The sequence below is a fragment of the Chrysemys picta genome, chromosome 2, assembly GCF_011386835.1.
Source record: "Chrysemys picta bellii isolate R12L10 chromosome 2, ASM1138683v2, whole genome shotgun sequence".
NCBI classification, from domain to species: domain Eukaryota; kingdom Metazoa; phylum Chordata; order Testudines; family Emydidae; genus Chrysemys; species Chrysemys picta.
The window spans coordinates 209,706,456-209,730,570 of NC_088792.1; the positions used below are offsets into that span (position 1 = coordinate 209,706,456).

General features: G+C 40.0%; 1 protein-coding gene across 17 annotated transcripts in view; it reads left to right on the forward strand.

Moving 5' to 3' along the window:
• The window catches only part of GREB1L (GREB1 like retinoic acid receptor coactivator), a 214,248-nt gene that overhangs the window by 106,912 nt on the left and 83,221 nt on the right, over window positions 1-24,115 (forward strand). For 9 of the 17 annotated variants that reach the window (XM_065582068.1, XM_065582066.1, XM_065582064.1 and 6 more), the window contains 7 exons: window positions 6,510-6,686; window positions 9,511-9,687; window positions 10,480-10,617; window positions 17,700-17,834; window positions 19,019-19,156; window positions 19,523-19,642; window positions 22,418-22,555. In XM_065582068.1, coding sequence (XP_065438140.1) covers window positions 6,510-6,686; window positions 9,511-9,687; window positions 10,480-10,617; window positions 17,700-17,834; window positions 19,019-19,156; window positions 19,523-19,642; window positions 22,418-22,555 — 1,023 coding nt within the window. The remainder of the gene's footprint in view (window positions 1-6,509; window positions 6,687-9,510; window positions 9,688-10,479; window positions 10,618-17,699; window positions 17,835-19,018; window positions 19,157-19,522; window positions 19,643-22,417; window positions 22,556-24,115) is intronic. The other 8 variants (XM_008178656.4, XM_065582072.1, XM_005309489.5 and 5 more) reach the window with 3 other exon arrangements.

Here is a 24,115-nt window from a genome sequence, read left to right on the forward strand (position 1 = left end):
ATATTGATTTCAATTACAACACAGAATACAAATATATGCATCCGAAGAAGTGGGCTGTAGTCCACGAAAGCTTATGCTCTAATAAATTTGTTAGTCTGTAAGGTGCCACAAGTACTTGTGTTCTTTTTGCGGATACAGACTAACACGGCTGCTACTCTGAAACAGAATACAAAGTGTACAGTGATCACTTTATATTATTATTATTACAAATATTTGCACTGTAAAAATGATAAAAGAAATAGTATTTTTCAATTCACCTCATACAATACTGTAGAGCAATCTCTTTATCGTGAAAGTACAATTTACAACTGTAGATTTTTTGTTTGTTACGTAACTGCACTGAAAAACAAAACAGTGTAAAACTTTAGAGCCTACAAGTCCACTCAGTCCTACTTCTTGTTCAGCCAATCACTAAGACAAATACGTTTGTTTACATTTATGGGAGATAATACTGCTGGCTTCTTATTTACAATGTCACCTGAAAGTGAGAACAAGCATTGGCATGGCACTTTTGTAGCCTTGCAATGTATTTACGTGCCAGATATGCTAAACATTCGTGTGCCTCTTCATGCTTCGGCCACCAACCAATTATTTTATTTTTGAATGAGTTATTTTTTTGTACATGATTCTTCCTTTTTTAAGTTCAACTTTCATGATAAAGAGATTGTATTACAGTACTTGTATGAGGTGAATTGAAAAATACTATTTCTTTTGTTTTTATAGCACTAATATTTGTAATAAAAATAAAGTAAGCACTGTACACTTTGATGTGTGTTGTAATTGAAATCAATATATTTGAAAATGTAGAAAACATACAAAAATATTTAAATAAATGGCATTCTAATATTGTTTAACAGTGCGATTAATATTTTTAATTGCTTGACAGCCCTAGTCCCCCCCCCACTCTTCATGTGTACCTATACATAAACAGATACCTGTATCCATCCAAATAACAATAAAGGGCTAAATTTCCAAATCTGGCCTGTATTGGTGAATGCATCATTTTTATAGTACAAGTTGCAATCACTTGTGTAAACAACTTGTACGTACTGTCACTTGACAGAATTTTCATGTATAAATCCCTATATAAATGAGCGTACATATAGTGCAAATAGACTTGATACAAACCAAATCTAAAAAAAATTATGCATGCAAGTTACACAAGCATAAATTAGAGGTCAGATTTTGAAAATGTGTCCCTTATTGATGTTTACATGGATATAGCCATATCTATTTGATATTTAATTATCAACACAAAATCATGGAGGAAAAAAAATTAGCGCTCTGAACTTCTGGCTAGCCAGAAAAATAAAATGTTATGACTGGAATTTTTTGAGAAAACAATTAACAAAAATACTCCATACAAATGAATCATTTTAGTGCTAACAAAGTGATCCTCGTATGGGTGGGAAAGAATAATGGATGGCTCTTGGGATACTGTCTACATTTTTTTGGAAGAAAATTCAAGATTTTTCTTCATAGAGCAGATATGTATTCTCTGATAATCTCTTACTTTAAACTAACAGAGAAGTACCTGGCCAAAATTATTAATCTACTCTTTCTGATTCGGCTATTGATATGCAAACATAAAATCCCCTAAAGTCTTTGTAAATAAAAAATATTTTCTTTACAGACATGTCTCTAACAGCTATCTATTAAAGCTGCTCGCACAAATAGAAACCAACTATGGATCCCTTTAAAAGTTCAGCCTTAAAGAGTGTGAATTAAATGCATAAAACAAGAAAATCAGTCCTGAGTGCAACCTGTTGCTGTCATTTCTTCAACCTCCTCCCTGGCTCACCCTCAGCATAAAGACAAACTTTTAACATCAGCTCTGTTTTTTCATGGCTTTTTAAATTTTTAAGCTGGATCGTAAACCTTGTTTAAATGTTGGTTTTATGTTCAAATATCTTTCTGGTTTTTGCATTTGTGGAGCTATTTTTTTAGTAGCATAAACAAAAGATAATACAAGAGAACAATTATAAAGGTATGCGTGGTGACAGTATACTATACTAGTTCCATAAGAAGTGTTTGCAGTTTGTGTGGAACTTGTGAATATCTAAGTATATAGTAATGGCAGCTTCTTATCTATTATCTTGTGTAAATATTAGAAGATGTAGTATGTACCATTGTAGGCTGTGTATGTACAGCATTTATATAATAGAATTTATTTATCCTAATTGAATAGGGAGCATGAAATTTATGCAGATAAAACAGCCTCTCAGATAAGAGGATACTATTGTCTCTAGACTCTATAGTATCAGCCTCTCATACATAGGCTAGTTTCAATCTGTACTGCTAAGACAGTAGTCCCTAAACTTTTGAGGGTCCTGCTCCCCCTTACCCCTGTCAATTCCCCCTCTGCCCCACCAGGGCTGGGAGCAGGGCTGTGGCTCGGGAGGGTGGGGGACATGGACAGGGGCAAGGAGTAAGGATGCAGAGGCTGAGGCTGCAGCTGGGGGTGGGTCTGGGGCCAGGAGCTGGGCAGTGGCTGGACTGTGGTAGGGGCTGGCAGCCAGGCCGTGGCCAGGTGTGGCTCCGCTCTGGTTTTGCTCTCACCCTCGGCCTCAGGCCAGGAACAGAGACACAGCCAGTGGCTGAGGCTGGGGACGGGAGCCAGGGATGCGGCTGGGGGCCGGACCAGAGCAGGGGAGGGGACTGGGTGGCGCTCCCTCCCTGCTCCCCATGGGGGTTGGCCCAGGCTCCACCATGCCCCACCCCCCCGGATGGTCCTCCATGCCCCCCCCCAGGGGGCACACCCCACAGTTTGGGGACCTCGGTGCTAAGATATTCTGGTGTAACACAGATGTGCCTTGGTGCAGTGGTACATGCTCAGAAGATGACTGTTAAAATGTTATGAACTATTCCTGGTTGCTTTTTCCCCTTGGGGTTCCTTCTAGGGCTTTGAGGATCTCCTGTTCTCTCCTTCACACTGAGACCTCATCAGAACTGATGGTATGAATCTGTCCTAAACACAGCTTAAATTGTGTTCCTACCTAATACCTTTTCAATGTGATTTGTTAGGCCTGTCTCAGTCAGGGTGATGTGCATGCTATGTAATTTTATCCAAAAATTCCTACCAGTGCTAACATGAGTTCAGTTGAATTAGTGTTAGAACATTAGTAGTCCTGCTTTAGGTGGGGTTTTAGCTGCTAACAAGATTTTTAGCACAGTGATGCCTACCTATTTTGGCAAGTCAGATTAAAACAGTGCTGAAAACTATTGACTGCCAAAACCCTGGGTACCCTAGATATCCTAGTGTTGCTAACAATAACACATTTTAGCATAAAGCACCAACAGTCAGTGTTAGTGCAGTTAGGAACTTTTATCAAAAAGTTAAGACCATACTAAAGAGTAATTGTTAAAACCCTGTTTAAAACAATCACATCTGTTGTATCATAAGCCTTGTGTATAATAGCAAAATTACTCATTGCTGACCCCTGTTGTCATCAGTGGGAAATTTTGCCATTTTAGACCAAGGCATAGGCTGGTATTTTCAAAGGAACCAAAGAGAGTTAGGCACACTACTTCCATTGAATGTCAGTGGGATTTGAGTATCTAATGAACATGTTAGCCATAATATTGCAATAGTATGTACCACCCACAGCTGGGTAAGCAGGCACTTTACATTTTGAGTAAAATACAATTTACCCAGAAGAGCTCGTTTTATCTACAACCGGGTTACAACTCCACCTGTATGATGTCTACATTGATAACTCCCCTGATTACACTAAACTTGTTTATGCTGAAATATTACCTGTCTTCTATTTGACTCAGCAAAATATGATTTTCCATCAAGCAATGGTGTAGTAATACTGAATAGGCTGTATGCTACCAGAATGCCTTCACCTGTGTGAACTTGTGCACTTATGTGAGTTAACACTGTGTGGAGGATGCCATTTTGGCACTACTTAAGGGTAAAGTTATCTAGATGCATGGATTTTTACAGGATCAGGGTGTACAGTATCAGGGCCGTCTCCAGGGTTTTTGCTGCCCCAAGCGGCGGGGGGGGGGGGGGGGGGGGGGGAAAGCCGCAATCGCGATCGGCGGCAGCTCAGCCGCACCGCTTTCTTCTTCGGTGGCAATTCGGTGGCAGGTCCTTCCCTCCGAGAGGGGAATGAGGGGACCCGCTGCTGAATTGCCGTCGAAGAGCCCGACGTGCCGTCCCTTCCCCTGGGCCGCCCCAAGCATCTGCTTGCTAAGCTGGTGCCTGGAGCCGGCCCTGTACATTATTAAAGTACATATGCCTTTTAGTATTGACATCACAGATGGTAATATCTTGGATGTGGCTGTTAAAATTGAATTAATAATGAAGGTTTATAATAGTTTGCTACAGCCAATACAGTAGAGCCTTTTGAAACTGTGCTTTGGTAAACTATACTGTATATGCACAAATGGGCACTGCAAAAGGATTTTCAGGTTTACTTCGGTGCATACCAGGAAGGTTCTGCTACTGTGGCAGAGAAAAGACAGGGCTCCCTGTCAGCGAATAGTGGAGAGCCCTGTCACCTGCCTACCCCATATTTGCTAATGCCCTGAAACAAAACTACTTACCACCTTCTGCTGCAGCTGACAGATGGGCGAGCTTTCCTGCATCTGTAGAAGTGAAAATTAGGTAGGGACGTACTAGCATAGAGCCAGATTAGCAGAATGGCTTATGAAGCTATTGTGCTCTATATTAGCAAGGCAACCTGTGCTGAAATTGTGTTAGCATGAGCCATTTATAAACGTGGCTTTATAATGCTTCCACTAACGGTTTCATTCCCTATGAAGAGACAGACCCTTCCTGTGGAGGAGGAGAGGAGATGAAGATGGCTCCCTCTGGTGTCTGTCATCTCAGTCTTCAAAGCATTGAAGTTAATCAGGGAGAGAGTAGGACAAGATTTTGTTCTGTTGTAAATAGATCGGGATCCATAATGGAGCTACTCTGACCTATGCCAGCAGAGAAAGTGGCCAGTCATTTTGATCCCTATAAATCCAATACAGATTCTGGTTGACTGGCCCACGAATGGGTTTTTTATTTTTAAAGTTAAACACAAACACACAAAACTCAACTTCACTATCATGTTAACCTACATTATGAACCAATGATAACATTACAAATTCCCTCTCTTTCTGATTTGTTCTTAACCCAGAAATTGCTTTTTATTTTTTTTTAAATTGGAAATTTTTAAAATGCCTAAAACAAGTTGTGAATTTTGAAAAATGTCTTCAAGTCTGATATGGCTGAGTTTAGTTTTTTAGGGCAGGGGCAAACAAATCGCAACAGTCTTCTGAAAAACCCACTGCTGAACTGAGTTTCTACATGCCTCTTTTTCTTCAAAGAAAACGTATAAACTTCTGAAAAATGGAATGCATCACATTCCAGAGAGCCAGTGGCTCTCAAACTTTTTTACTGGTGACCTCTTTCACATAGCAAGCCTCTGAGTGCAACCCCACCCCTTATACATTAAAAACACATTTTTAATATATTTAATACCATTATAAATGCTGGAGACACAGCAGGATTTGGGGTGGAGGTTGACAGCTCGTGACCCCCATGTAATAACCTTCCAACCCCCTGGGGTCCCGACCCCCAGTTTGAGAACCCCTGACATAAGCAGTAACAGTTTATAAACTTATCTATGTATCTATCTATAACCGTCAATTAATACACAGATGGAAAATAGAAACTGGAGCCCCTCCCAAAACTTCTATTTGAATAATAATCATTGAATTTTTTGTGTGTGTCCTTGAGTATAAAGAGTTGGTGTAGGTATAATTTAGCATCAAATTTCATAAACTACTGAAGGTGGGTTTTTTTCTTAGTAAACACTGGATATATACAGTCTTTTTTTTTATTAATATGTTTGTTTAGCACCAAGACACAAAGTTAAAGACTGTCCCCTTTATAAAGCTTACAATCTAAAGAGAGATGCAGAGAAGATAGAACTCCCCTGGGAATAATTTAAGAGGTTTGTTTTGTTTTGTTTTTATGAACTCATAACTTTTTTTGTTTAGTTTCAAATGACATGTGCGGTATAGATGGAAAGGAAACACGAGGTGAGTTTTGCACACCGTAGGGCTTTTTCATAAGTTTGAGTGTTTTAGTGTTTCTTCTATTTAAAACTGGGCTTGAACAGTGGAAAAGGTATCGGCTTCTTAGCCATCTGATTTCTGATCTCCATAGTTTTACTTACTTTCTCCAATCAGAAGCCTTTTAGGTAAATAATGGCTATTTATTTTCTCTGCAGCCTCCTCCCAGTGAATCTGTATCCTTATTAAGGACCTGATCTAAAGCCAACACTGAGCTCAAGGGAAGTCTTTCCCCTGACCTCAGGGGGCTTTGGATTAGACCCTAAATGATGATACATTTACACAATGTACGCATTTTCTAAAAAAAAATAATATTTAAATTAGATAATAACGGGAAACATTTTCCTTGGCTGCTTTGCATAGCTGAAACAAACAAAAGAGAAAGTGACCGCAAATCACTCATAAAAGTTTAATCACATATCTTTTCTTTTCAGGTTTTTGTCAAGCAGGCAAGGATTTGCGGTTAGTATCGCTGTGCATGGAACAAATTGATATCCCAGCAGGCTTCCTGCTGGTAGGAGCCAAGTCTCCAAATCTTCCTGAGCATATTTTAGTCTGTGCTGTCGACAAGCGGTTTTTGCCAGATGATCATGGAAAAAATGCACTTTTAGGTAAATGGTTTTCATTATTATTCTTGGTACAACAATTGATAACTAAAGGTTGGTTTAAAGTTATACTAAGTTGACTCAAGAAATGAATTTTTCTTAGTAGTATGTTGAAGAGAGTTCTGTATTTCTGAAATTAAATCTATAACTGAACTTCTTTGAAAAGCAAGTTCAAAATAAGGCCCTGGTCCTGCAATTAACTGCGTGGGGCTCTACGTAGGTACAGGAGTCCACCTGCATGAAGTCTGTTGCAGCTCTGGGGCATAAATGTGAAACATAGTCAAGTTTTAACCTCCAGTCAGTGAGTAAAAATTTCATTTCATGAATAAGCAGACACAGATTATATTTATAATAATTAAAAGATTAATCAACACAGTAACGTTTCTTGGTAATTGGAAACTCGCATCTGCACACCTGCCTTGCCTGCTTGGCTTATGACTGCTGGGTAAACAGACCAATAAAAATGATGTGGGGTTGTTGGTTTTTTTGGCACCATCAATCGCCATCTTGAATCTCCTGTCTCTCTTCCCCATTGCTGGGGTGCCTGGAATACATTGAGGTGGACTTTTCAATAGACAAGAAATTACGCTAAAGCTTTAACGGATTTATTTAGCTAAAACTCTAGTCCAGGCCATCATTATCTTACATCCTAACTATTGCAGCTTCCTCGTTTTTGTCCTTGACAAATGCCATATTGTTCACCTGTAATACATTCAAAATGCTACTGCCAATATCATCATCTTGGCTCATCGGTCCAATCACATTACCCTACCTGCCCTTTCCCCCGTTGTATCTCTCCTCTGGCTCCGCCTTTTCCACTTCCGTGTTACAAATTACTTGTCTTTCCTTTTAAGACTCTACCTTCATAGTTTAGCCTCTTCTTGCCTATCATCTCTTATTTGGTAATGAGCCAACAACTCATCTCTGCTCTGCCAGTGAGCTACTAAAATTAAAAAATTAAAAGTCTATGGGACTGGGTAATAATATATACAAGAGGTTTAAAATAATTGTCTCAGGAGCTCTCTGAGCCCCTGTTATTGATTTTTTTTTTAAATAAATCATGGAACACTGGGGAAGAGAAATAATATTGTACAGTATTTAAAAAGGTAAATAGGATGATCCAGGTAAATAATAGGCAAGTTAGCTTGACTGGGCAAAATCATGGAAAGTAATCAGTAAAGAATTAAAAGATGGCAATATAATTTAATGCCAATCAACATGGTTTTATGGAAAATAGGTCTTGTCAAAGAAACTGGATATTGTTTTTTGATGAGATTACAAGTTTGGTTGATACACTTAACTGTTGACGTAGACATCTGTAAGGCATTTGACATAGTAGCTCATGACACTGATTTTAAAAATTAGCATTATGCAAAAATCAGTGTAGCATCTATTAAATGGATAGATAGCTCTCAAAAAGTAATTAATGGGGAATCATCATCAAATAGAAGTTTCTAATGGAGTCTTACAGGCCGGGGTGCTGGAACAATTTTTATAGTGGAAGTGCTGAGAGCCATTGAACCAAATTGTAAACCCTGTATATAATGGAAACCACTTCAAGCCAGGGGGTGCAGCACCCCCAGCACCCCTAGTTCCAGCACCTCTGCTTACAGGGACCTGTTCTTGGCCCCGGTGCTCTTCAAAATCTTTATCAGTGATTTAAAAGAAAATATAAATGTGTTGATGGTAAAATCTGCAAGTGATGCAAAAATTAGTGGATTGGCAAATAATAATGACATGACAGTTGTACAGAACAGTCTTGATTGGTAAACTGGGCTTATTCAAACATGTGTTTTAATAAAGCCAAATGCGAGGTCATATGGTTAGAAATAAACTGTTAGCCTTCCCCATCCCTTACTCAGAAGCCAATTCTACTTGTGCACAGTTCTCATTGGCCTCAGTGAAAATTACATAGCCCTAATTCTGTAGTCCTATCATACAAACCCTAGTTCAAACATGTAATTCAGCTCTCTCCACAAAATAATTTAGTTTCTCTACTATCAAATGATCTTCTGCCCAGTTTTTGGCTGTATTCCTAATCTGTTAAATTTAATAAAAGCTCTGAATTTCTGCCTGAGTAGAACGAAGGATTTTGGATTAAGTGATTTCTTATTTGTGCCCTTTTAAGATCCCAATAAGGGGGAAAATCGTAAGTCATGAGAAAATAATCAGGACATGTGTTTCACTTTTACATTTGAGAACTTAATAATGCAAAGATATTACTTAGCGTGTGCCCCTCCCCCCCACCCTCACCCCTACCCCCACCCACACACATTTTGAAGGCTCCCTCTTCAGGAAGACCGAAGGGGAATTTCAGAGTGCCCTGGGAGTAAGGCTGCCTTAGGCAGCATTAACTTTATTCAGAATGCTGTGGATCAGTTACAGTTTTGGGAAAGGAAGCATGCTTCTTGAAGCCAATCCTCCACTATGTGTTAGGGGTGGGGGTGAAAGGTACCAACATGGAGGGGGTTGGATCACTCTGTGTAATCGCTTCCTCAGTTTTCATGTACCTATCATGCTTTCTTCTGAGAATTTGCTCCCTTCTGAGGAACTGTAGAGTGTGGAAGATTGGGGGTTAGCTTTTGGGCCTAAATTAGTAACAGCTGGAGAGAAAGCATTTTCAAACAAAGTGCTGAGGCAGCAGAAGTCTGTCTCTGTTGTCTGTCTGTCTTCCTGTCATTCATGTGCTGTGTGTGAAGCTTACAGTAGATGTCTGAATGGGTGTATCCAGCTAGTAGATTCAGGTAAGGGTTAAAATGGCCTAATTCCCAGTATATGTCAAAAGGAATTTATTTTGTTTGTGTACCTTTTCCTCCCCCCTTTCCTGCAGGGTTTTCTGGGAATTGTATAGGCTGTGGAGAAAGGGGATTTCGATACTTCACAGAATTTTCCAACCACATTAACCTGAAACTAACCACTCAGCCAAAGAAGCAGAAGCACTTAAAGTACTACCTAGTAAGAAGCTCCCAAGGTGTACTGTCAAAGGGACCCCTTATCTGCTGGAAAGGTAAAAAAAAATCACCCATTTGCTAGAAGCATACTTACAGATTTTAGAATGTTTTTATGTAGTGTTAGGTGAACCTTAAAAGTTTTGGGTTTAAGTATTTAAAAAGCTAGGGGGCGAAATCCTGGCCTCATTGAACTGAATGGCAAAACTCTCACTGCTTTCAGTGGAGCCAGGATTTCACCCAAGAGGCTAAAGGTTTAGGTAAAAAGAGAGTTTCCCACCCATTTTTCTTCTATCCCCTCCCCACCACATCCCCAGAGGAGGCCTCAAATCCCCCCTTCTGCAGAAATAAAGCAGTCCATCAGCCTGATAACCCCTTCCTATGTCTGGGTGTTTTCTTCCGGGGTCTGGCAAAGTAGCTCTCAGTCTATTCTCCAGCCGTAGTTCCTGGACTGCTTTGCTGATCTAATCACTTACAAATTCATGCTAGCACCCGTAGAAAAACTAACTCCACAAAGTGCACTCTAAGATAAAAGCGGGGGACATTGATCTCTGGGGAATGGAAAGAGGGATCACGTGTACTCAGGTTTTGCTATCTTGTTTTGTATCCTGGGTGCACCTTGAGTGAATATCTTCAGCTTTAAGTTGAGGGCCCCTTGTTATGAATGTTATGGGGAAGGTTTTTGTAACTAAATACTTAAATTAGGTTGGTTGAATCCTGGGAGATGTTTTAGCTGAACTTTGCTATTTGTTGCATGTCATACTGTATGTGCTTTTAATATTTGTCAATGTTTAACACCATTGCACTAAACTGTTGCACTGAAAGCCAGGCCTTGTTAATATGTACTGTAGCTGCTTCACTTCCAGAATGTAGAAGCAGACAATCATCTGCTGCTAGCCATTCTGCTAAACCAAATTCTTCAGTGTCACCATCCACGACCCCAGAGAGCAGAAGAGCTAATGGATACAAATCAGGGTTCACTCAGACAGGTAGGGGCTGAAAGTGCTGTATGCTGTAGAAATGACCAGTGGGGGTGGTAAAGTACCTCACATGTTTCATAGGATTGCAAAGTAGATTTTTAGCATGTATCAATTTGCAGGTTAAAGATATAAAACATATTTCAAAATTTATACTGTGAATTTTAAGGACCAGATGAGACGGGGATAAGTTTAGCTCTTAATAGTAGCTTGAAAAGTGTTAATGTTTTTTTTAATCCATTTGATTAGTTATCTTTTTTTTTTTTTTACTTATGTCCTACATGTTGTAAAATACTCACTTATAGTGAGCATCCTTAACAGAATGGGTACCTTGAATTGACATCTTTTTCCTCACTGGAGAAAAAAGTAGCCTTCTGTTTTTGATGTTTGACTCCCACTATTGTAGTGTGGTAAAAGTAATGATAAACATCAGTGATTTGCTAAGTGAGCTAAGACACATCATAGCCATATTGCCAAATCTTTGAAATTATTACCTCTTGGAGTTGTGCATTGATTTAAGTAGAAATAAAGAAGTTTTCTAATAACCATAACAGATTTACCTAGAAGGGCTTTCCTTCTGGACTCAAAAAGTGATTTTTCTTTGGTGTGCTTTGTAGGTTGTTGCATTTTTGAAGTTGATTTATCTATTGCAATTCATGTGCTTTTGTTTATTTGATAGATTTTGGAAACATGAGGCTTTTATTCAGATGAGCTATGATTGAATAGAGTGCACATCCCTGCTGTCTCTGAATGATGTAAAAACAGAACAGGATTTGTCACGTCTAAAAATCTGAGTTATCCAGGAATTTTAATTGGCCACATATATTTTAGAACATAGGCTTATATGGAGGGATCTGACGAGAAAAATTAAAAAAAAAAACCTTGGTTCAATAATTCTTTTGCTTACAAGAGATGCTGAAAATAAATGAACAATAAAAATTGAACATTAGCATTCCTATTGGTGTTGCAAATATTAGTCAGTGTGTTCAGGGACACTTTGACTGAGGTGTTGGGGTTTATTCCTACTTAGGAGACTATATTTCTAATCTGGAATGAGAATGTTGTGGTGTCCTGGGCTCCAGGTCCTTGCGTGAAAAATGTGCAGGCACATGAGAATCCCATTTTATTTGGCATAACAAGTAATCTAATATTTACACAGCTTTGTCTGGGTTGCAGCTGACAAGTTAATAGATACACCTTTTATAGACTGCTTTCTCCTTATCAACTCACCATGATTTTCTTTCTGCTTGTCCTTTTGTATCACTATTTGTTCTCTCAGGTCACAGTTATCAAACCCTTTTTATCTCCTACCATTGTTACCTTCCAGTGAAGATAGCGCCACATTCAAAATACAAATTCCACTTGACAAGGGGGAAAAAGCCCCACCATATTTGTTTGTAGTGTATAAGTACTGTTGCAAACCACCTGTGATGAAAGTTCAGGTTTCTCCCTGGAAGTCTCCATAGCTAGTCATACACTGAGGTGAACTACCTTTCTCTGTTGCTTTCAGGTAGGTGTACTGAAACTAGGTTGCTTTCTGAAATTGTTCCTTTTATCACCATTTTTCTTTCCTAAGGTATGGACTTGAGTTCTTCCCTCTGTCTAGCTTTGTAACTAAAGTACAAGGCCCTAGCTACCTTAGAAGTTATATAACTGTTATACAAATAGCTCTATACACAGGTTAAAAGAACATTAAGGTTGCAAAGTCAAGCACGTCAAAGGTAGGAAATGCCAGAGTTGAGGTTGCCTTAGTATGGTCCCGTTGTGTTCATTATGAATACAATAAGTGGAATTGTATATTTTTATATTTTTGACATATCAATGCTTACTTGTAAGCATTTTTTCAGTTTTTATCCATTTATTTTCAGAGTTGTGGGAAATTATGGAGAAGGTCAAGCAATAATTATTTCATGACAGGAGACATTGAGATTCAAAAATGTAAAGCTTTATAACTGTTAAAACACAAATTGTCAACATCATATGTCAAAGTGTACAAAGTAAATATCCTTAAATCAAACTCTAATAAGTTCTCAAGCAACATTTTTCTTTCTTTACCTGTGTGTAAATTTTGATTATTATCCATGGAAACACCTTTTCATTGATTTGTGTGTGCATGGGGAAATTGACATTTACCGCCATTTACCAATAAAAATCTAATTCTTCAAAGATTAATTATGATAAGCCTTTAATTATATGATTACATACTGGTTTTTCCACAGGACCGCTTCCTCACTGAGTGTATAGGCTGGATTGTGCTCAATGAGTAGCTATCCAATATTTTTTCTCCTCATTGTTTACTGAGTGGCCCCAGACCTTATTTACTGCACACTATTCAAACTCCTCTCTGAGGATAGAATTATTAATTTCCTCATAGGAAATTTTCTGTGATGCCCATTACAAGAATATCCAAGTACTTCACAAATATTAATTAATTTGTCTCAGCAAAGCCCTTGTGACATGAAGGTGTGGTATTATCCCCAATTTACAGATGGACAGCTGAGGCAGAGAGAGGCTATGGTCAAAATTTGAATTTGAGATGTGTAGGACCTGATAATACTTAGTATTATGTAACACTTTATATAGTGAAGCACTGCTTCCATTGACTTCATTTGTAGGTGTGAGTGGTCAGCACTTCTGCAGATCGAGCCCTGCAATCTGAAGTTGGGGATGCAGAAAATAAGGAATGCACAATTAGCTACCTCCTGTGAGAAGTTTGGATTAAGTGACTTGCCCAACATCACAAAGGGACCCTGTTGCAGAGACATGGATAGAATCTCAAAGACCGAATCCAGTTCTCCAGGGCAGTGTTCCATGAGACCGTTCTTTCTCTTCCTATAGTTCTCTGCCTTGTTCATTATGCACCTTCAAACTTCTACAACAAATGAGACAGGAGTTCTATAGACAACAGGCTCTTTTCACTACACAGCCCTGATTCATCCCCAGAGCAAGTCCATCCTGTGCATTGAGTGAGGCAAGAGTCCTGTGGGAAAATCAGTATGTGATCATCTTAATCCTAGTCTTGCTCCTCATCCAGTCTGGCTCCCCCTCCATTCTCTCTTCTTGTCCCAGAGTCTTTGCCAAGCCAGTTCTCATTCTCCCACCATATCCCAACTCCTTGCCAGCTCCGTCTCTTTCCCCCCCCCCCCACCATTGGTTCCTAGTCCTTCTCCCCAGCTCCTTATCAGATCTTTGTGTTTCCCCCATTCTCACTCCCTGCCCCGACTGGCTTTCAGTTCAGTCTTCTTGCCCAACCAGTCCCAGCCTCTCCTCCCCTGGTGCCCAATACCAATCTCCTAGTCCAGCCAACCTCAGTCTCCCCCTCTAACTCCTAGTCTCTGTTTCTCTCCAATCCTTCCAGTCCCAGTCTCATCAGACTCCTTGTCTCAGTCTGCTCTCCCTTCCCTCCAGTCCATCTTTTGCTCTCTCTGCATTAAAAGCAGATGGCTTCCTCCTCCATGCCTCCTGGGTTGTCATGGAGCGGACAGGATAGATAAGCTCCTTGCTCTCAGCTCCAGTGCCCAGCCAAGCCTACCTTGGCCTACAGTACCTCATAGCAGTTATTACAGGGAAAGTCCTAATGAGCTCCTGTAGCCTGATCCTGGACAATTTTCAGTCACTCTGTGGGGATAGTGCATGCACCATCCTGTCACTGTGGATGAGCTAGGAGTGGATACAGCATGCACATTTGCTCTGTGGGGATGGTACTTGCATAGATCCAGTCAGCACTAGGAGTTGGGAGGGGATGAAGCACGCTCAGTGAGGTTAGAATTTTGGAGATTTTAGGTGCAAATATTCAAGAAGTTTCTAATAAGCATGTGCGAACTGCAGTTTTTCATACAGGTATAACTGGTCCAAATTTGGGAGGCTTTTCATAGGGATGGCAAAAGGCACATCTTTGACACAAAGGACACTCTCCTGCCAAATTTCAAGACACTTCTTCAAAGCATAGGGGTGCTAGCGCTTTGCAGAGGAAAGGTCTCCGGAATTTTTTAATATGGGGAAAATGTATTTTCCCTTGGTTTTGTTCTTGGAAATGGCTGATCTGTTTTTGCTGAAAGTTTCCAAAACCATTCAGCCAGAGGCAGACACCTAGCATGGAAAATTTCAACCCAAGCAGTGAGTTTCATAAAGTTATAAGCAACTGACTATAGGGTCTTAAAATGGGAAGTGTAGGGCAACCTTAATGGGCGTTGCTACCAGCCCTTTATACAATACACTTTTGTGGTTTTGTGTGAGTGCATATGAAAATACACACAAATCCACAATTGTGTATATATATAGACTATACATATATTAATATTAATTAGAGACACACAACTTCCATATTCTTCTACACTGCCCACTTGAAGGAGGCATTGGCAGATGCATTTGTCACAGTGTATTTAATAATAGACTATCAGGTTTCACCAGAGCCTCTGACCTTGTGTTAACTGGTCAGCCATTTGGCATATTTCCTGTGAAAATGGGACAGGTCATTCTGCTGGAGTGGAGTCAGAGATCCTGTGACCATTCTCAACCTTGATTATTCCAGCTGGCAAAATAGTCTCTCTCTCCTCCTCCCATTGTTCCCAGAGTGGTGTGGTGTGTTTCAAGGTATATCAGTTTGGCAGATCAGGTTGGTAATGTCCTTGCCTTCTGTTTTCTTTCTGTTTGAGTATGGAGACATGTGTAGGTGGAACCTAGCATAAACTGCTTACTTTTTACAGATTAATTTATCCAGTGAAATCCAGTAAACATTCTTTCAGAAGAGTTCATCCTTCTGTTGTAAGAATTTAGAGCTGCCTGTGTCCAAAGCGTAGAATTTGATCTGAATAAAGTTGCAGATATTAAATGTCTAATGGTTAGAGCAGGGGTCTTGAAGTCTGGAGATCTGGGTTCTGCTCCTGATTCAGCTGCTGATTTGTTATATAATCTCAGGCAATTCATTTAAACTCGCTGTTCTACAGTTTTCCCACCTATAAAATGGGAATAATAATACTTATCCACCTTTGTGAAGTGCTTTGAGGGAAGTGTGTTCTAGTAGTTTGAACATAAGAAGTGGTATCAGGAACCCTTGAATTCTGATCCCGGCTCTGATACAGACTCTTTCTGTTGCTGCGGGAAAGTCACTTGACCTCTCTGCTTCAGCTTCCTTGTCTATAAAATGGGACAATCGTGTTTACTTGCCTATCCCATTGAGCTATTGTGAAGAACAGTTAGATAATATTTGAAAAGCATTTTGAATGTGAAAAATGCTATGTAGGTTATGTAAGTGTTAAGCATGATGAAGAGTTGTTTTTAGTAGTAGTATTATCATCATCCTTCAGTATTACATCATGGGGATTTTATTTTATGCAAATAGCCTTCACAACATACAAGATCTGTAAGCATAAAAAGGAGAAAGATACTGTCTAAAATTTACCATGACTCTCGTATAAATCCTGATTATGATCCAACTTTGTATGTTTGGGTAGTTGGGAGTTTTGTTAAACCCTCCACAGAATTCCTGTATTTTAGGTGCTCAAAATATACTTCTCCTTCTTTAACTTCCTTTAAAATTCTTACAGTGCCTAAAAGCACTGGTCGTGATATCTTGCACTACTAATGCATTCTTGAGGTACTCATTCATGCCCTTAGGGACCACTCCAAGTGCTCCAATAATTGCTGGGATCATCTAGTTTTCCATAATCGTTCCACTTTGTGGCTCAATGCTTCATACTTCACATCTTCTGCTCTTGTTTCTTTTTTATATTTCTGTCTGCTGGTATGACGATATCAATTAACATGGTCTCGCTTGTCTTCTTTTCTACAGCTATGTCCAGCCTGTTTTCCCGCACTGTTCAGTTTGTGACAATTGCCAGATCCCATAAAATCTTAGCTTCTTTGTTCTATAGAGCACTTTTGATTCGATGGTCATAATACCACATGGTTTGTTTAATTCCATACTTGCCACAGAGTTTCCAGCGCAGACACTTGGTGACCTCATTGTGTTCGTTCATATATTCTCTCGCAGCCAGGCTCCTGCAGACGCTCCGCATCTTTTCCTTTTCAGAACATATTCTGCAGTTTGGTGTGCAGTTCTATTGGTCAATTTTGTTTAGAACATAATTAAGCCTTAAGGACTGCGCTCGTGTGCTCATAATGAGGCTTCTTGTCTCTCTTTTGAGGTATCCTTTAACAAACTCATGGCTTGTAGATCTTCTATTGCTAATAGATTTGCTTGTTCTCTGCCACTGTCCATGCAATGATTGCTATGTAAATCTTTCGAGTCATTCTTTGACAATTTGCTTTCTCCTTTCTTTCTTGGATTGGGATGCACACTTAGATTATCATGACCAGATGATCTTTTACTGAGACTGACTCCTCATATATTTTGATGTTGTCATTCATTGTCACTTTCCTCCTCCACACGTAGCAAACCTTTTTCCATTATCACACCATTGAACGTACATCCTGCCCATGTCTTGACTGATGTTCATCACTCTACTCCCTAGGAGCTTTTTTGTTTGGATGTTAATTTTTTTCTTTTCTTGATTCCATTTGATCATTCTGGTAGTGTACCATACTGCTGTATTGTCCACATATTAATGGCTTGGATCAAATTCTTCAAGTTGAGTTTTGTTCTTAGATGAGTTCTTATTCATCTGTAGTATCCTTTCCTCACTTGTTCATAGGGATCATACTGAGAGAGATCTTGGATAGTATCTTCGTTAACTTCTATGCCATTTGATTGTACCCATTTTGTCCTCTTTACAGATGTTGGCACACATTTAGCCAAGCCAACCTGTAGCTTTATATGTTCATCAAATTTTTCTACATGTGTATCTTCTTTTGTGACAGTCCATATAGTATCAGATCATCCATATATATCAAATTATTAACTGTTTGTTGCTCTTTGCTAATGTGATAAAAAAAATCTCAACTATCTCTTTCTCTCTTGTTTTCACTCTCTCTTTCTATCTTTCTTGCTTTCTATCATTGGATGAAAAACAGTATATAAATTTAAGGTAGTACTAGTTATTTGTAAGATAAGTCCTTATATGATGACTTCTTAGTACTGATATGTCTACAGATATTTTCAAATAGTTATTTAATCAAACAATTTTTTTTGTCAGACTCCTCAGTATTCAGTCCAGCAAAATCATCTTCTGCTGTTAATATAAGTGGAACTCAAGACCTATCCCGGAACAAGAACATAGTGAAACCACTGGCTTTGTCTGTGCAGCTTGTAGGAAAGACATTTGCCACAGGTAATAATTTACTTTACAGAAAGCCAAGTGGGGTAACGAGCTGTCTGTCTAGTAGTGGGTACATTTGTTATCCATACCCCAAAACTTGTGCACCACTACAATACTCTGTGCATGCACCTCTTGCACTGCCATCGGTATCCCCACCTTGGATAGTGTCCTGGTTCTCAAACTTGACAGTTTGGTCACTGTACTTTAAAGGGGACCAATTATTTCCCTGGTTGAGCTCCATAAGAGAGAGAACAACCCCATGGCGTCAACCTTGCATGACATGGCACCTTTAAATAGCTCTCAGTCAAAGAGGTAAGAATCCTAATCTGTCTACATGTTGTTGTCCATGAATGACTTATGTAGCCTCTTCAGAGATGTTGCATGAAATTTACCTTCCTTTTAAAGGAGGGCTAGTGTTAGTACTCTTTCATTGCTGGAATTGTGAATCCTTAATAACAATGGGATATCTAGACACCTCATTTGGACAATGAAATCAGTAATCAGGCATATAAACTAGGTATTAATACTGGCTCCAACTTTGAGAATTGCCAGTTTTAAGACACTTGTGCAGGATTATGATGTCCTGTTGGGTGACTGTGGTTGACGATAGGTCTTTGTAGGTAAAGTAAGGCCCCCTTTTATTGCAGAATTATGTAATTTTAAATTGAATTGCTCCCACCCTCACTGCCCACTAATAGGATATAACCCTGTGGTAAACATTCAAAAAAATATAGGAGTCAGAAGAAGAAATCTAAAATTTACCAAGCCAAATGTAAATCTCTCCTTGCTGCCTATTGAAAAATTTGTATCTCTCATCACTTTTAGCCTAAGCAGTGAGGTAAAAGATGTATAAAGAGGCCGGAGATCTCTAGAAGCTAAATTAATGACAAACATATTTATCATTTTCAGTTTTCAATAAGGATGCTTCAAAATTCGTACTGGATTTTATTGTTGTGGTTTTGGCTTTGTTTTGTTTCAGTTCTCCTTCCCCCCCCCCCCCCCCGAAATACAGAAGCCCTACTTAAAGATCAAAATTTTGCTGCCAGTGCCTAAGATATTCTCCATTGGTTGCCCCAGGATTAAAGTTGACTCAGTCACCAATCTTGTTCTGTTCTTGCTTTACATTCTGAAATATGTTTTATTTTGTTTTAAAGATTGTCTAAAGCTGCTCTCTTTGTGTATTTTGTTGTATTCAGCTCCACTTACACTGCGTAACAGCGATGTTGCAAATGGAAACAGTAGTGGAGGAAGAAATAATGTGTTGAGCTCAACATTCTCTCGACCTATGCCTCACTCAACTTCCCCCAGCCCTGGCTGTTTTTCGGTAGATCAAGGTAAAAGAAAATCTGTGTTTTTATTATTTTATTTTAAACTCTTTACTGCATAAGCTGTTGAGCCTGAAAACTGTAACTTTGTTTTCTTTTCCACCATAGCAGTTTTCGCAACTCTTCCCTTGAAATGTAATGTGTTGCTGGCATGAGTGTTGATGATAATGATACACTCCTCATTATAGATATTAGTGTTTCTCAGATCAGAATGTGGCCTGATGTAAAATTGAGAGCAACTCTAAACTCAGTAGAACTATGCCAACATAAAAACAGTGTGAGGTCAAAATCCAGCCCAGAGTTTGTGTATCTGAATGTAAATGGGATGTGGGAAGAAGTGTGTTTTGAATTATCTTTTCCTTTATTTCTCCTCAGCATCAATGTCTAGTTCTGGGCCACCAAAGAAACGACACCGGGGATGGTCTCCTGGGTCACCAGTTCCACCTCCTGGTTTAGTTGTACCTGTTCCGACAATTCGGCCTCTTACAAGAACAGGTAAAACTTTAATAATTATGTGAATTTTCATGACTAAAACTTCTGCTCATCCAGCTCAGTGGCATGATAGTGCTTCTCTGAACTGTTGGGCAGGACATATCATTACTTCTATTGAAAGTAATGACCTCAGGTCTCACTCGGGTTGGGGTCCGGTTTTGCTAGGCACTATATAAACACGTGTGATGACATGGTCCCTGCCCCAGATAGCTTACAATCTAATTTAAAATTAGCATGACAGTTAATGGGGAGCGGGAGAAGTGAGGATGAGGATAGTAGTACTACAAACACATGGTTAACCATCCATAACTCGGTGCTTCCAAAATTGTTTGTATAGGTATGTTTTTATATATATATAAATACATAGATGCAATTGCCATTGGCCCTCACCTTGAGATTGTAACTTCCCAGACTGGCAGAGCATGATGCGGATGCTCCGCTCCTGCATGGGAGGGAGGGTCTTGCATAGCTTAATTTTGGTCACTCAGAACAAAATGGCATTGATGAAAATCCCATCAAGTCATCCTTAGCTCAAAGGATAATGACCACGATATAGGGCGTTGAAAGTGAGGGGATTGAGAATCCTTAGGATTCCATCAAGAACGTGTAATGTTGGCATCCATATTGAGATAAGAGTTAGGGTTAAATAAAAAGGTATATTAACTACTTATATATTCTAATGTGGTAATTTAAAACCTATAACTGCTTACCACAATAATACTTTTCAGCTATAGCAGTCAAGATGTTTTGCAAAGGAAAGTAAGTATCGTTTTTCCCTATTTTACAGAAAGGGAAACAAGAAATTAAGACCCAATTTTTAGAACTGCCGATGATTTTTTGGGTGCCTCAATTTCTGGGTCTTCAGTTTGGGATACCTTGGGCCTGACTTTCAGAGAGGTTGAGCATCCACAGTGGTAGTCAATGGGTGGGGGGTGGCTCAGCACCTCTGAAAGCATGGCCCTCTGTGTGTCTACATGGGCACTCAAAATCAGTAGCCATTTCTGAAGATCTTGCCTTAAATGACTTGCTGAAGGTAATATAGAAAGTTAGAACCCTGATCTCTTGACTCCCAAACTCATGACCTCTTACTCGATCACTTAGTCCTTTTGTGGTAACCATGAATACACTTTTACTGGCAAAACACATGAGCAACATTTTTAACTTGTCATTTAAACATGGAAGTTTTCAAACCAGTTGCATGTGATCAGAAGCCATCTTCTCTTTTGTTGTTGCCAGTTTACTTGCATAGATCTACTGCACGCCCATGTTGCATTTGTTCCCAGAGAGAAAGTTCTGAATTAAACAGCCTTCTAGAAACAGATAAGTTCCCATAATTAAAAAAAGTTTAATTTCTTTAACACCTTTCATCAGCGGATTGAAAAATTCATCATGAACAATTTAAGGAAGTCTCATAATATCCCTATGAAGTAGGTATTATAATGACAGATTATAATACTGAGGCACTGTGCTTTCTTTTCTTGTTTTGAAAGCTGCTGTTGCTCCTTCATGACTGAAGTGTAGTTTTCATCTTTCTGTACCTTCAGAATGGTATAAAGTGGTATGCAAACAGCTTTGAGATTTTGGCCTACATATTGTAGGTCAAAAGTTAGTGAGGTCTCTTCCTTCTTTGTGCTCAGGGCCGGCTCCAGGCACCAGCAAACCAAGCAGGTGCTTGGGGCGGCACATTTTCAAGGGTGGCATTCCAGCCAGCCTCCTTTTTTTTTTTTTTTTTTTTTTTGCGCTTGGGTGGCAAAAGCCTAGAGCTGGCCCTGGCAGCAGCAGCAGCGCGTCCTGCACCGGGAGCGCCTTGGGGCTGCTGCGGTTCGCGTCGGGGAGCAGCGCCCGCACCTTATGGCCGGGTGAGCTCCGAGCGCGGGACACTCGGGCTGGGGGCTGCCCCTCGGTGCACACGGAGCCGCCTGCAGGTGCCGCAGGGCGGCCGCCTCCCAGCACCGCAGCCAGGGCTGGGCGAAGCGGCCAGAGCCGCCCAGGGACTGCGGCAAGGTGGCCAGGAGCAGCAGCAGGAGCAGGGCCATAGAGGGCGGGGCGCTGCCGTGTGGGTCCCGCATCCCACTCTCCGGGGCTCCGCTCCCTCTGGGGCTGCCCTGCCCTGGCTCCTCAGCCCCCTGCTGGGGCGGTCCCCCGGCTCTGTCCTCCTCGGTCCCGGATGGTCCTGGAGGCGGGAGCCCCAGCTGGAGGGACCCTGGGCTGAGGCGCGGCCCGGGAGCCCCGCTGCTTACCCTGATCCTGCCAGCGCTGGACTGGCTGGAGGTGAGGGGGGAGCGTGCAGAGTCAGTGCTGGTGGGGAGAGCCCAGAGTTGGGGCGGCAGGGGGTGCGGGTGGGGTGGCGGGGAGAGCCCAGGGTTGGGGCGGCAGGGGGTGCGGGTGGGGTGGGGGGCAGCCAAAAATTTTTTTGCGTGGGGCGGCAAAAAACCTAGAGCTGGCCCTGTTTGTGCTGACAGGGATAGCATTGAAAAGTGACCTTTGTGAACACTTTTTCTAGTACTTGGCTTTGTTACAAGATGCATATTCAAACCTGGATTTTTCCTCTCCCTCTCCCTGAAACAATACAGTAGTTAGAAAAAAGTTTTATTTTAGTGGTGGGGCCAGGGAAGGCTATTGGGTCTTAATTTAAATTCTTTAAAACTGTAATAGGAAATGCAAAGGTATTTTGAATTTTATTGCAGTTAGTGATTTGCAGGAGTGTTGTTTGTTCATAGGGCCAAATCACAGTATGAGCCTTTTGGTAATGGAAGTTTTTCTTTCTTTATTTTATAGAGCCTCTTTTGTCAGTCCCAGTTCCTCAATCCATGTTAACTGGAATTTTACAGCCTCAACCCATCCCTGCAGGGGAGACTGTAATAGTTCCTGAAAACCTGCTGAATAACTCAGGAATCAGACCAGTGATTCTTATAGGTAAGCTTTACATTGTCATAAGGAACACTGTACCTCTTGAATAACTGCATGTTCCCCCTGGGATTTGAGGTTTTTTGAGGTAATGAAATTCACTTTTGTGATCAGCCCATAAGTACAACAGAAGGTGACTGTGTTTCATAAGCCTTTCAGCAGCCTCTTGTGTTAATTGTGCAATATTATGATGAGAAGTTGGGTGATTTTTGCCAAGACCTGACATACAAAAGGGTCCTGGCCAGATCAGATTAGACCCTACATTTGGGTTTTGTATAAACAAGCCTTTTACAAAATCTAAGAATAGACGTATTTCCTTGGAATTAAAACAACTTTCCAATACAAACAGTTTTCCCAGACAAATAAACATTCCTCTACAGTGTTTGCAACCAAACCTTATAGCCCTGTGCTACTGCCTGAAACGGAGAAAGTGAAATTGATGTTGAACTGACCAATCAAAACGGACTAGCTTCCCCCCACCCCATGTCTAAACAAGGAAAAATGGAAAAAGTAAGCAGCCAGCATGAATAATAAAATATAAATTAGAATGTTAAAATATTTCACCTGTATAAGGTGTGGTGTTAGTAATATACTATGTGTAAGGACATTGCTGTTACATTAAAAATATGACTTTTAATGTGAAAGTGTCCCTTTGAGGTGTGTTTCTGCAAAATAATAATAATTAAAGAAAATTTACTCAAATTGGTGAGTTGTGCCACTACTTGATGGGGTAATTCCATCACTGTTCAGTTCAGTGCAATATTACCCCTTTGTATAAAGCACCCTGCATATTAGGGAACCATATATACCCATATGACCCCTGGAATTAATTATCATAAATTAAGTAGTGGAAAATTGCTCTAAGGCCTTAGTGACACAACTGGTCTTTATACATAGTTCCACTCGAGTTAATGGGACTATCTACGTGAATAAAGATTGCAAGGTTAGGATTACAGTTAATTTGTATTTTTTTTATTTTATGGAAGTGCAGCCTAGGGCAAGTCTAGGCCTTAGCATACAGTTCTATAATTTCCATAACTTCATTTTCTTATTAAAGATGAGGCTCCTGGCAAGTTGGCAGCGCAGTCCTCAGGTGGGCCCAATGTTAGTGTCCCTGGGAAAAACTGTCTTATTGGTAAATATAGTACCAGATATACCAGGATTGAAAAATGTACATGAGAAAAAAATAGTCTGTTTCTATCTTTGTCATTCTTAACCTTACCAAAAAGATGCTATCATTGATTGATGTCTTAATTAAACCATTCATGAAAATAACATTTTTTATCTGCATTTAAATGTTAAGATGTTCATCAAAACAGTACAGAGTACAGCAGTGTCTGAAGCACATTTGTTCAATTTGTGCTGTTTTTATCAGGTTAAGATTTCTGTACTGCAGTTCTGTAGATTTTGCACACTAAATTATTGGTAATGTGAGTTTTATGCATTTAAAGGTCATGGTAACAACTGAGCAGATTACTAAGTAATTATTTATTCAAAGACAAATATCAATCTTGGTGCTGGGCAGACCATCACAGTAACTTTTGGTAAATTGATATTGACATATATAGG